General features: G+C 39.3%; 1 protein-coding gene across 2 annotated transcripts in view; it reads left to right on the plus strand.

Moving 5' to 3' along the window:
* Positions 1 to 14,549, plus strand: part of FAM117B (family with sequence similarity 117 member B) — a 158,920-nt gene that overhangs the window by 100,076 nt on the left and 44,295 nt on the right. For both annotated transcript variants that reach the window (XM_054257804.2, XM_035305334.3), the window contains exons 5-7: positions 3,702 to 3,845; positions 5,426 to 5,651; positions 7,322 to 7,442. In XM_054257804.2, coding sequence (XP_054113779.2) covers positions 3,702 to 3,845; positions 5,426 to 5,651; positions 7,322 to 7,442 — 491 coding nt within the window. The remainder of the gene's footprint in view (positions 1 to 3,701; positions 3,846 to 5,425; positions 5,652 to 7,321; positions 7,443 to 14,549) is intronic.

A 14,549-nucleotide genomic window follows, 5' to 3' on the forward strand; every position in this document is an offset into this window, starting at 1 on the left:
GCACTTCAGCCTGGGAGACAGACCGAGACTCTGTCTGAAAAAAAAAAGTTATGAAAATTGCATATCAGTGTGCCAAAGATCTACACTATGGAGAATGGTTCAAAAATATAAGTTGGGTTTTTAAAAATTATATAAATTTTCTCTATAAAACTTACAGAACACCCAAATTTAAGATTTTTCTTTCTTTTGGTAGTAGATGCTGAGATTGGAAAAGGGAACAGAAAGAAGAGATGGAAGTAAAGGGAATAAGTAATATAGAAGCTTGAGGCTGTGGGGAATGTGGGAACAGAGAGACTTATAAAAAGGGAAAAATTGGGAGACATTATATGTGAAAGAAAATAAGTGACACTTGAAAAATGTGAAAAGATAAATATTTTAAGAATACAATACATAATAGGAAAAATACAAAATAAAAATTGCAGCTACTGTTTTCTGAGCATTTATGTTTTAGAGGCCAGGTACCATACCAGATTTCCTGCCATTTTATTCTTAAAGCCATGAGGTAGGTTGCTGTGTTCTGTGTTACCTGTGAGGACCCAATACTAACTGAGCAGTGGAGACATGCTCTCTCAGCACTTCTGCATGGAGCTTCCCCTTGGCCTTTTTAAATCACAAATTTCTTGTGTTTGCCAAGGATTCTTGTTGTATTATGCTTTTTTTTAAGTTTTAAAGGGGAGCAGTAATAAAAGGAGAAATACAGATTTAACACTAAGTTTTATATCAGACAGCAGGGTTATCAGGGAATAAAACTAATGGTCATTGATTAGAGGCCTTGTTACCTTTGTCTTCTTGCCCACCTCTTACTGAAAGAGGTTTTCCAAAGAAACTTTCCTAAATGAAGATGGGTTAATCACATTTCTTTTCCAGACAGAAGAATTTACAAGATGTTCATCTGGCATCTTGTAACTGTTGTTACTAGCTTTGGCGGATATCTCTGTTAATGCTTGTTTCATATTTTATTTTGAGTATCTTGTCAGGAAACAATATCCTGTAATTATATAATCAGATAGTTCTTTTCAAAAGTAATACTGTGACAATAAAAATATTTTTAATTTTAAAATTTCTACATAGATTTAGGAAGTTGTTTTGTTAAATAAATAAATAATTTCATGAAAATGGCCATACTGCCCAAAGTAATTCAAAGATTCAATGCTATTCCCATCAAACTATCATTGACATTCTTTACAGAATTAGAAAAAAACATTTTTAATTTCATGCAGAATCAAAGAAGACCCTGTATAGCCAAGACAATCCTAAGCAAAAAGAACAAAGCTGGAGGCTATACTATAAGGCTACAGTAACCAAAACAGCATGGTACTGGTACCAAAACAGATACAGAGACCAATGGAACAGAACAGAGACCTCAGAAATAACATAACACGTCTACAACCAGAAATAACACCACACGTCTACAACCATCTGATCCTCAACAAACCTGACAAAAACAAGCAATGGGGAAAGGATCTCCTATTTAGTAAATGGTGCTGGAAAAACTGGCTAGCCATTAGCAGAAAACTGAAACTCAAGATGGATTAAAGACTTAACTGTAAAACCCAAAACCATAAAAACCCTAGAAGATAACCTAGGCAATACCATTCAGGGCATAGGCATGGACAAAGACTTCATGACAAAAACAGCGAAAGCAATGGCAACAAAAGCCAAAATTGACAAATGGGATCAAATTAAATTAAAGAGACTCTTCACAGCCAAAGAAACTGTCATTAGAGTGAACAGGCATCCTACAGAATGGGAGAAAATTTGCATTCTGCCCATCTGTCAGAGGTTTGATATCCAGAATTTGTAAGGAACTTAAATTTACAAGAGAAAAAACACTATCAAAAAATGGGCAAAGGATATGAACAGACATTTCTTAAAAGAAGACATTTACATGGCCAACAAACATGAAAAAAATATGAAAAATAGTTCAATATCATTGATCTCAGAAATGCAAATGAAGACTACAGTGAGCTACCACCTCAGGCCAGTCAGGATGGCAGTTGTTTAAAAGTCAGAAAACAATAGATGCTGGCGAGGCTGTGGAGAAACAGGAACACTTTTACACCATTGGTGGGAACGTAAATTAGTTCAGCCATTGTAGAAGACAGTATGGCGATTCCTTAAGGATCTAGAACCAGAAATACCATTTGACCCAGCAATCTCATTACTGGGTATATACCCAAAAGATTATATAAATCATTTTACTATAAACACACATACACGTATGTGTTTATTGCAGTACTATTTGCGATAGCAAAGGCATGAAACCAACCCAAATGCCCATCAATGATACTCTGGATAAAGAAAATATGGTACATATACATCATGAAATACTATGCAGCCATAAAAAGGAATTTGATGATGTTATTTGCAGGAATGTGGATGAAGCTGGAAGCCATAATTCTGAGCAAACTAACAAAGGAACAGAAAACCAAACACTGCATGTTCTCATTAGTGGGAGCTGAACAGTTAGAACACATGGACACACAGAGGGGAACAACACACACCAAGGCCTGTTGGGATGTGGGAGTTGAGGAGAAGGAACTTAGAGGACTGGTCAGTTGCTGCAGCAAACCACCATGGCACACGTACCTTTGTAACAAATCTGCACATTCTGCGCATGAGTGTCGTTTTTGTTTCTTAGAAGAAATGAAACCAAAACAAAAATAATTCCCCCCTCAGAATATAAATAATTGTATATATTAGTTCTCATGTTGCTATAAAGAAATACCTGAGACTGGGTAATTTATAAAGAAACGAGGGGTCTGGTGTGGTGGCTCACACCTGTAATCCCAACACTTTGGGAGGTCGAGGTGGGTGGATCACAAAGTCAGGAGTTTGAGACCAGCCTGGCCAATATTGTGAAACCCTGTGTCTACTAAAAATACAAAAAAAAAATGAGTGATGGGTGCCTATAGTTAAAGCTGGTTGGGAGGCTGAGGCAGGAGAATTGCTTGAACTAGGGAGGCAGAGGTTGCAGTGAGCCCAAATAGTACCACTGTATTCCAGCCTGGGCGACAGTGAGAGACTGTCTCAAAAAAAGAAAAGAGGTTTAATTGTCTCACGTTCTGCAGGCTTTACAGGAAGCATGACACTGACATTTACTCGGGGTTTGGGGAGGCCTCTGGAAACTTATAATCATGGCGGAAGGCAAAGGGGGAGCACACAGGTCACATGGCCGAGCAGGAGCAAAAGAGAGAAGGGGGAAGTGCTACATGCTTTTAAACAACCAGATTTCACGAGAATTCTCAGTACCAAGAAGGGGATGGTACTAAACATTCACGAGAAATCCACCCCCATGATCCAGTCACCTCTCACTAGGCCCCACCTTCAACATTGGGTGAGACATGCAAACTGTATCACTGTGGCACTAGGAGAGTTTAAAGTTACATTTGGAAATCTGAGCTCTGTTACAGTCATAAAAGAATTTCTGAGGTTGACATTCTTTTACTATATTTCTTTATCCTTGTTTCTTTGTAGTCGTTCACAGGCGTGAATAAATTTTCAAAATCCTACCTTCATTGTGTGGGATTTGGGTTTTCACTTATATTCATACATACTAAGGAGCAGGTTTGGTCACTCACACTTTCTGTGAGGCCTGTAAACTTTGATTTATTTTTGAGTTATGTCTGTTGGGATTATGCTTCAGTCTAGAAAACTAAAAGGTAATGTTAAGCCTCTCTTCTTGATCCCATTTTCTTAAGGCTCCTGTTCCAAAGAGTGCACTTATTCCTGTAATTCCCATCACCAAATCAACAGGCTCCCGGTTCCGGAACAGCGTGGAAGGATTGAATCAGGAGATTGAAATAATAATTAAAGAGACTGGGGAAAAGGAAGAGCAACTTATAGTAAGTGATCTTGTATCTTAAAATCATTCTTGAACTCTTCTAATTATTAAAAATGTACAGTTTGGATTTCCATATTTACTTGGGTTTCTTCCTTCTCATTGAGAGAGAACAAAAATTTATCTCTTTTGAAAAACTTTGACCTGGGCAGGTGAATGAAAAGTTTTCATTTTGTTGCATTTCATAGAGGCAACTGATCTGACTTGAATTTAGATTATTGAACAGAAACTATTGTTGTTTGTCTGTATTTAGAAACTGTTAGGTGATATACTTTTATATGATTTAATTCAATTTAACAAAGTTTAGCTTACTGATTATAGGGGGAAGAAGTTTACATGACATTCTAAGCATGAATCTGTTCCTTTTTTGAATGTCAGTGACTATTTGATTTTGGTTGACATGCTAGGCAATGTCATAAGTACAGTTAGAAATGATCTTTTGCATGGTGGTACACGCCTGTAATTCCAGCACTTTGGGAGACCGAGGCAGGCAGATCACCTGAGGGTCAGGAGTTCGATACCAACCTAGTCAACATGGTGAAACCCCATATCCACTTAAAAAATACAAAAATTAGGTGGGTGTAGTGGTGCGTACCTGTAATCCCAGCTATTTGGGAGTCTGAGGCAGGGAGAATCGCTTGAACTTGGGAGGCAGAGGTTGCAATGAGCCAGGATCATGCCATTGCACTTTAGCCTGGGCGACAGAGCAAGACTCTGTCTCAAAAAAAAAAAAAAAAAAAAGATCTGCTTATTGTCTTTACTAACTAGAATACCCCTGAGAATAGTTCCTAGGTAAAACAGAAATTACTGTTGAGGTTTAAAAACCATGTCAGACAGTATATTTAGTTATCTAAGCCTCTTTCTATTCTTCAGTGTAGGAGGAATGGAGTATTGTATTAATGCTTAAGATCCTCTCCCTTAAGATAAAAGGTTGGTTTCACTTAGAAAAAAAAAAAAACACAGATCCCCACACCCTCTCCTCCATTCTGCATGATAGGGTACAGGTTCCCTGATGCAATAAAGGTAAATTAATCAAAGGTGTGCAGGGAGTTGGTTTCCCTGCTAAGTGAGCCACACAGGCTTTCCTCTGAGTATGTACTTGATTTTCTCCTGGTCATTAGTACTTCTGTGATTAACCTTTGCCCCATTTAGGAAGGTTTATTTGAAAAAAATTCTCTCAGGGCATGGCATCAGTGTCCCTAGTTCACATGATGAATAGCCTTTTCCTCTAATATGGAACCTAGTGTTACACCTACATTTCTCCTTTTTTACCATGGCACTCGTAATTTTTAAAATAACCCTTAACACATGATAAGTGATTTAGTGCAATTCACTTATTCAGCAAGCATTGGCCACCTGCTGTATGCCAGGCCCTGGGAATACAAAATCTTCACTGAAGACACTCAGTGGGAGAGTCAGATTAGACAGAGATGTCACTAACATGCAACATGAAGCCCTAATAAGTAGGAAAGGATTTCTTGTTTTTGTGTCTCTGGCACTGTATGGGAAGGTTGACACTGGGTGCATTGCTGGTGATTTGAAATTAATGGTAAATACACATATATTTTTAAAATGTTGTAACAGCCGCAAGATATTCCAGATGGCCATCGTGCCCCACCCCCCCTTGTACAGAGAAGTAGCAGCACACGCAGCATCGACACACAGACCCCTGGTGGGGCAGAGAGGGGAAGCAACAACAGCAGCCGCTCCCAGTCCGTGTCCCCAACGTCGTTCCTCACCATTTCCAATGAAGGTAGCGAGGAGAGTCCTTGCTCAGCTGATGACCTGCTTGTTGATCCCAGAGATAAAGGTAGAGTGCTGGAGGAATGTGCTGCTAGATGATAACTGAATACCTCCTGTTTTATCATTCATTCTATTCATTTTCCAACAGAACACATTTGTACTTCTTTTTTTGCACTTGTTAATACAACTTATTGGTGAGAAACACTCTTTTTGGAGTAAATGAGATGAGCACTTGCTCTGAAAGCACTTTGGTTTCTGTCACCTGATAGTCATGATTTTATTACCTTAATGCTTTTTCAATCAATACAAAGCCTTCAAGTTAGTGTGTTTCAGGATCTATATTTGTGACATTTTTAACACGGATTAAACCGATTTATATTAATGCAGGATGATTGTTCAAAGCAAGCCTGATGTAAAACGTTGGAGGGTAGTCTTAAAAATAACCTTAAAATACCTTAGAAATAACCTGGAAGTAGAAGCAGTTTGAATGTTAATTACAAATGTTCTTGCCTTTTAAAACAAATATTAGCCTTGCATCTGGTGTCAGGACAGTATTTTCTTAACCTAATCCTGGTTATGTTATATACTTGAATGCAATAATAATGACATCTATTTATAAATTCTAAAGCTTAGTTCAGTAGTCATTTATTTAGAACCTCCTCCATACAGTGTGTTGAATGTGCCAAAGTGCTCTGCTGTTAGGAATGGCTACTACTACTAATCATCTAAGTAATTAAAACCGTAGCAAGTGCAGAAGACAGACAATTCACTGAAAAAGTTACTCTAAACTGTGGACAATTGTAAACTGTCATTCTTTGGACTTTTCTTACTAGCTTCTGGGTCTGATAAAACATGGGTCAGATGAAATCTGTCCCTTGATTTCCCATACTGCCTACTTCTACATCAATAATATGCAGAATTCTATAAATAAACTCAATAAAGGTTGGGTCCTAAGTATTTGATTTTAGTAACTGTTTCGCCTCTGTGAGTTTCTTTTGTGGGAAAACAGGGTTGTAGTGCTGCTGCCAGCAAGGAGTTTGTAGCTTAGCTGGCACAGATGGAAAATTTAGAACAGATATTTAGCATATTAAAAATTTTAAGTTAATGAAATATAAATTGAGGATATCAGCAGTAAAGAGTAAAGAAATGTTCCTCCTGATAGGGTTAATTCGGAAAGATTTAAAAAAACTTGAGCCAGAGCCAGACTTTGAAGGATGCTTTTGGAAAATAGACAGAACTTACCCCATTTAAGTAAGGGGACGTTCACAGGCAAAATAAAATGTTTGGCATCCAGTGGCTCTGACTACCAGGAGCAAAGATTGTAACCAGAGGAGCAGAGAAATCAAATTGAGAAATTCTGAAGTGCAGGCCAAGAGATAATGATCAGCAACCAATGAAGAACCATTTCAGATATTTGTATTGGGAAAAATGGAAGTAATGTTTGAGTGCATTTGTTTTGTACAGAATAGAAATAAGGCAGCAAGCTACATCAGTGTTCAGTACTGAGGGTTATATGATACAGGCCCAGGCTATGGTAATTGTAAGGGGAAGTGAAATAAAATACTGTATTTGTTTATGCATTTATTTAACAAACATTAATTATCTCCTTGATGAATAAAGCACTGCTGCTGCCCTCAAGTAGTTCATGGAGGCATAGTCCAAAAACAGTTAAATGTAGTATGACTGTACATTTATGTAGTTTTATTTGTTAGTAATCTAATATGTCATTTCTTGCAGAGAATGGGAACAATTCTCCTTTGCCCAAATATGCAACCTCACCAAAACCTAACAACAGTTACATGTTTAAAAGGGAACCTCCTGAGGGCTGTGAAAGGGTCAAAGTCTTTGAGGAATGCTCGTAAGTATCCCTTCCATTCCTCCCACACCCAAATTATTATGAGATGCTTTTTTTTTTGTTTTTTTGTTTTTTTGAGCTAGGATCTCACTCTGTGACCTAGGCTGGACTGCACTGATGCAGTCACAGGTCACACTGCAACTTCTACCTTCGGGGTTCAAGTGATCTTCCTGCCTCAGCCTCTCAAATAGCTGGGACTACAGACACATGCCACCAGCTTGGCTAATTTTTAAATTTTTTTTAGAGACAGGGTCTCACTGATTGTCCAGGCTGGTCTCAAAATTCCTGGGCACTAGCAGTCCTCCTGCCTCAGCCTCCTAAATTTAAAAATAAATTTAGCAGTATATTTATTCCAGATAAGACCATGAATCTCACCTAGTGTGGTTCCATTCTTTCAGGGAGGCCAGGCTGGGCAAAGTGCTGGGATTACAGGTAGGAACCACTGTGCCCAACCTGTTAGCAACATTTTCAAGTAAGCTAAAAGAATAGTATAGTGATCACTCATATATCTACAACCCAGATTAGATAATAGCTAACATTTTGCAGTATTTTCTAAAAGTGACCACAGTACTACTATATAACCACAGTACTATTATCACACCTTAGAATAATTGACAGTAATGCTTAATGTCAACTAATACCCATTTGTTATTCAGATTTCCTTAGTTGTCTGCAAAATGTCTTCTGTGACTATCATTTGTGAGCATGTATCCAGTCATGTTTACATGTTGAATTTAGCAGTATATTTATTCCAGATAAGACCATGAATCTCACCTAGTGTGGTTCCATTCTTTCAGGGAGGCCAGGCTAGGCAACACAACAAGATCCATTCACATAAATACATTTAAAATACACACACACACACACACACGCACATACGCACATGCATATCTCACTGTGAGGAAGATAATTTAGGCAGGATTTTAAACTAACAGTAGTATCTAGTGCCCTTGGTATGTGATCTCCTATATTCACATACTTCTTTTGGCTGGTACTCCCAGTTTAAACTCAAAAGTCACCCAGAAAGTACACAGCCTATGGCTCCTTGCTTTACAGGTGATGACTAAGGATTTGAGGTCTGTATGAGATTGAGCAAATTAGATGATGAACATTATTTGAGGATATGATAACAGTTTTAGCCCTTGCCATCTAATTTCACTGTGGCTGCAAGTCAGAGCCACCCGTTTTGTCTTTTTCTTACTGTGAATTCTAAAATGCAATCTGGAGATTGTCCAGCCTTCAGCAGTTCACACAATTTGCCTTTTTCTTTTATCACGAACATCTTGAAGTGATTTGAAATATGGCACTCTAGGCTGGGCATGGTGACTCATACCTGTAATCCCAGCACTTGGGAGACCAAGGTGAAAGATCACCTGAGGTCAGGAGTTTGAGACCAGCCTGACCAATATGGAGAAATCCCATCTCTACTAAAAATACAAAAATTAGCCAGGCATGGTGGTATACGCCTGTAATCCCAGCTACTTGGGAGGCTGAGGCAGGAGAATTGCTTGAACCGGGGAGGCGGAGACTGCAGTTAACCAAGATCATGCCACTGCACTCCAGCTTGGATGACAGAGCAAGACTCTGTCTCAAAAAAAAAAAAAAAAAGGCATTTTTTATTTCTCTTATGTTCTCTCTTGTCAGTGCTTCCTTTAACCTGAATTCTGAATAATCTAACTACATAAAGAGCATTGTTTTTGAATCCCTTCAACTTCTCCACTAGGAGACACTAGTCTTCTATCTGCTTCTGTGACTGTAATTGAAAACTCTTGTTTTAGCAACTGCTTATTTTAGTTTTTTTTCACCATATTAGCCTATAAGTTTTAAGTGGTACTAGCTGAGAGTTTCAGCCAGTTTTTTTTAGCAGATTTGTTCTACAGACTCCCTGCATCATAATTACTTGGGTTGTTAGTTGAAACTGTAGATTCCCAGACCCTTCCCCAGGCTTAATGTATGGGCAAATATGGGGTAGGATATGAGCTCTGCATCTTTAACTAGTAGCTCATGATTTTTATGCCCAATATGAAAATACTGGCTTATACTTTTTCATGAGTATTCTTAAGAAATTAGGTCATTGTTATCACCAGTTTGAAAATCATGTTCCACTTCCTTCTGGCCTGTATAGTTTCCATTGAGAAGTCCATTTCCAGACAAATTGGAGTTTCTTTATATGTTAATTTGCCTCTTTCCTCTTACTGCTTTTAGGATCTTGTCTTTGTCCTTGACTTTGAATGTTTGATTATTGTATGTCTTGGGGTAGTTGTTTTTGTTTTTGGGTCAAAGCTATTTGGGGTTCCCTGACCTTCCTGTACCTGATATTTGTATCTTTCTTAGGTTTTTGAAAGTCTGTCATTACTTCTGAGAATCAGCTTTCTACCCCTTGCTATCACTTGACTCCCTCTTGAACAACAGTAATTCCTAGATTTGGTCTTTTGAGGTGATCTTATGTATCTCCTAGGTGGTCTTTGTTCCTTTTCCTTTTTTTTCCCCTCTGTTTATTTCCAAATAACTTGTCTTTAAGTTCACCACTTCTTTCTTCTGTTTGATTTATCACTTGTTTAGATCCTCTAATGAATTTTTTGGTTCTGCAAATGTATTTCTCACTTCTAATATTTGTTTGAGTTTTAAAAATTATTTCAGGCTGGGTGCAGTGGCTTATGCCTGTAATCCCAGCACTTTGGAAGGCCAAGGTGGGCAGATCACGAGATCAGGAGTTCGAGATCAGCCAGACCAACATGGTGAAACCCCATCTCTACTAAAAATACAAAAATTAGCCAGGTGTGGTGGCATGTGCCTGTAATCCCACTTATTCAGGAGGCTGAGGCAGGAGAATCTGCCTCCTGCAACCCAGAAGGCAGAGGTTGCAGTGAGCCAAGATTACACCATTGCACTCCAGCCTGGATGACAGAGTCTTAGTCTAAAAAAAAAAAAAAAAAAAATTCAATCTCTTTGTTAAATTTCTTTGATAAATTTCTAAATTGTTTTTCTATGTTATCTTGGAGATCATTGAGTTTTCTTAAAACCACTATTTTGAATTATTGGTTAGCAAATTCACATTAGCATCAGTCACTGGGGTTCTTTGCTTTGTCCATTTGAGGAGGTCGTCATTCCCTGTTTGCTGTTATTTCTTGTGGATATAAGTTGATTTCTTTGCGTTGAAGGATTAGTTATTGATTCTAGTTTCCTCTATCTGGCTTATTTTGGTTTTTATTGGATATATTTGCTTAGAGATTCTTCACTGCTAGATCGCTGCCTCCTTTTTGGCTCTAGGTGGCCCCTTAAGCACAGGTTCACCATGGCTCTGGTAAACAGCCTAAATGCTGCTGCTCCTGAATGGGGAAGGTCCCAAAGGGAGTATCTCAGCAGTGGGGAAGGCTAGGTAAGAGTTCATGCTGAAGGGACCTGTGTGGTCCTGCTGAACCACTGTGATTTGGCATCTCCTTTCTCCGAATCACAGCAGAGTTTCCAGAGCTGGAGATAGCATTTCTGCCTCCCCTCTTTGCCTTTGTCTTTCATTGGGAATATTTTTCCTTTCATGTATTCACCATGCTTCCCATAGGTTAAGGCAGTGTCTTGTGAAGCTGGTTGTCTACTCAATCTCACTTTTTTAGTGTAGAAACCATGAGTTGTGCTGGGCAGAATGAGGGTAGGGTTGTTGCAGATGTAGAAGTCTGATTCTCAGCTTTTTCACTTCTCTGTGGCTCAGGAACTGTCTCCTCATATTTGAGTACTAGGATATTACTAGTAATAATCTCAGTGCTACATATTTGTTTTTGGTTTTCTGTGGCGGGGAGTGAAACCATGTGCTTCTTTACTGCTATTTTGGAACTGGAAAGCAGAAATGGGCTTATTCTTTTAGGTAAAAATCTGTTGGCCCAAATGTACTTTTTTGGATTTGTGCCCATCCCCTGCACCCCCCTGCTGAGACAGGATCACACTGTGTCACCCAGGATGGAGTACAGTGTTATAGTCAGGGCTCACTGCAGCCTCGACCTCCCTGGGCTCAGGCAGTCTTCTCACCTCAGCCTCATAAGTAGCTGAGACCACAGGCATGCCACCACACCCAACTAGTTTTTGTATTTTTTGTAGAGATGGGGTTTTGGCCTGTTGCCCAGGCTGGACTTGAGCTCCTGAGTTCAAGTGATCCACCCATCTTGGCCTCCTAAAGTTCTGGGATTATAGGCATAAACCACTGCATCCAGCCTGAGTTGAGCTCTTTGATTTACTCGTCGGCACTTTGATTTACTCGATTTGCCTAAGTGCTAAGTGTAGAGATTTGGTTGATTGGCTCCAAAGCAGTTTGATTTTTTTGGGGGCGGTGGGGGAGGGGGTGATGACTTTGGATTGGTGTCCTGTGGTACCTGCCTCAGACTATTGCATTTCGAAAGTTTCTGAGGACTCAGTGTCTCAACTATGTACTACTACATTATTTATCTTTAAAGGGAGAGAAGAAAAGACAGAGGGGTATGTGAATATGTCTGTGTCTATAGATAGATCAAAGAAACATAAGATAGACCCTAGCATATTACAGGTGGTTTTTGTTTGTTTTGTTTTGTTTTTGAGATGAAGTTTCACTCTTGTCACCCCAGCTGGAGTGCAATGGCACAATCTTGGCTCACTGCAACCTCTGCCACCTGGGTTCAAGCAGTTCTCCTGTCTCAGCCTCCTGAGTAGCTTGGATTACAGGCACCCGCCACCACCCCTGGCTAATTTTTGTATTTTTAGTAGAGACAGCGTTTCAGCATGTTGGCCAGGCTGGTCTTAAACTCCTGACCTCAGGTGATCCACCGCCTCTGCCTCTCAAAGTGCTGGGATTACAGGCATGAGCCACCATGCCTGGACATATTGCATGTTTTATGGCACACTGATCTGTTAGTAGAAGGTAAACCTATTCTTCTTTTTTTTTTTTAATGTAATATTTATTATAATTTTCCTGGTAGACTGTAACACACAAAAAAATATTTTAATTATGTTTTAAAGACAAATTAGCAGTAGTAACTAAAAGTGAATATCTAAGAAGTAATTTTAACCTTTTGACAATAAAATAATTTACTCAAAAACTGGCTAGCCATGTGCAGAAAGCAGAAACTGGACCCCTTCCTGACACCTTACACTAAAATTAACTCCAGATGGATTAAAGACTTAAACATAAGACCTAACACCATAAAAACCCTAGAAGAAAATCTAGGCAAAACCATTCAGGACATAGGCATAGACTTCATGACCAAAACACCAAAAGCACTGGCAACAAAAGCCAAAATAGACAAATGGGACCTAATCAAACTCCACAGCTTCTGCACAGCAAAAGAAACAGTCATTAGAGTGAATCAGCAACTGACAGAATGGGAAACAATTTTTGCAGTTTACCCATCTGACAAAGGGCTGATATCCAGAATCTACAAAGAACTAAAACAGATTTACAAGAAAAAAACAAATAAGCCCATTCAAAAGTGGGCAAAGGATATGAACAGACACTTTACAAAAGAAGACATACATGAAGCCAACAAACATATGAAAAAATGCTCATCATCACTGGTCATTAGAGAAATACAGTCAAAACTACATTGAGATACCATCTCACACCACTTAGAATGGCGATCATTAAAAAATCTGGAGACAACAGATGCTGGAGCGGATGTGGAGAAATAGGAACACTTTTACACTGTTGGTGGGACTGTAAATTAGTTCAACCATTGTGGAAGACAGTGTGGCGATTCCTCAAGGACCTAGAAATAGAAATTCCATTTCATCGAGCAATCCCATTACTGGGTATATATCCAAAGGATTATAAATCGTTCTACTGTAAGGACACATGCACACGATTGTTCATTGCAGCACTGTTTACAATAGCAAAGACCTGGAACCAACCCAAATGCCCATCAATGATAGACTGGACAGGAAAAATGTGGCACATATATACCATGGAATATTATGGAGCCATCAAAAACAATGAGTTCATGTCCTTTGTAGGGACATGGATGAACCTGGAAACCATCATTCTCAGCAAACTGACACAAGAGCAGAAAATCAAACACTGCATGTTCTCACTCATAGGTGGGTGTTGAACAGTGAGAACACATGGACACAGGGAGGGGAGCACTACCCACTGGGGTCTATTGGGGGGAAATAAGGAAGGGACAGCGGGGGGTGGGGAGTTGGGGAGAGATAGCATGGAGAGAAATGCCAGATATAGGGGATGGGGAGGAAGGCAGCAAATCACACTGCCACGTGTGTACCTATGCAACAATCTTGCATGTTCTTCACATGTACTCCAAAACCTAAAATGCAATTTAAAAAAATTAGTCTTTGTCCTAGATTTGTCAAAATTAGAGCAATAACCACTGCTCATACTACTGTTAAAGCAAAGGTAGATTGTTGGTCCCAATATAAAATTTTAGCTTCTTTAGCCATTCTTTATAAAGAATTACTTTTCTTGGCCGGGCGCGGTGGCTCACGCCTGTAATCCCAGCACTTTGGGAGGCCAAGGCGGGTGAATCACGAGGTCAAGAGATCGAGACCATCCTGGTCAACATGGTGAAACCCCGTCTCTACTAAAAATACAAAAAATTAGCTGGGCACAGTGGCGCGTGCCTGTAATCCCAGCTACTCAGGAGGCTGAGGAAGGAGAATTGCCTGAACCCAGGAGGTGGAGGTTGCGGTGAGCCGAGATCACGCCATTGCACTCCAACCTGGGTAACAAGAGCGAAACTCCGTCTCAAAAAAAAAAAGAAAAAAAAAAAAAAAAAAAGAATTACTTTTCTTACTAAGTCTTACTTTTGGCTTAAAGTACTAACTCTGACCTGAACTTGGGGGTTGGGATGGGGTAAGGAGTGATCTTTGATTTCTAGAAATGTTTACCTGAAAGAAAATAGGTAGTTGGATTTGGGCCCAAAAAGGGAAAAACCGGAATTTTTACTTCTGTCTCCATATTCTTTATGATAACAGCACATAGCATAGCCATGTCAGCTGCACCTAGTAAGTCCTTTTCAGTGAAGTTAAATATACTCCTGATCCCAGCTTATGAAGTTCTTCCTTAGATTTTTTTTTTTTTTTTTTGAGACAGAGTCTCACTCTGTCGCCAGGCTGGAGTGCAATGGTGCGATCTCAGCT

The sequence above is a fragment of the Callithrix jacchus genome, chromosome 6, assembly GCF_049354715.1.
Source record: "Callithrix jacchus isolate 240 chromosome 6, calJac240_pri, whole genome shotgun sequence".
NCBI lineage: Eukaryota > Metazoa > Chordata > Mammalia > Primates > Cebidae > Callithrix > Callithrix jacchus.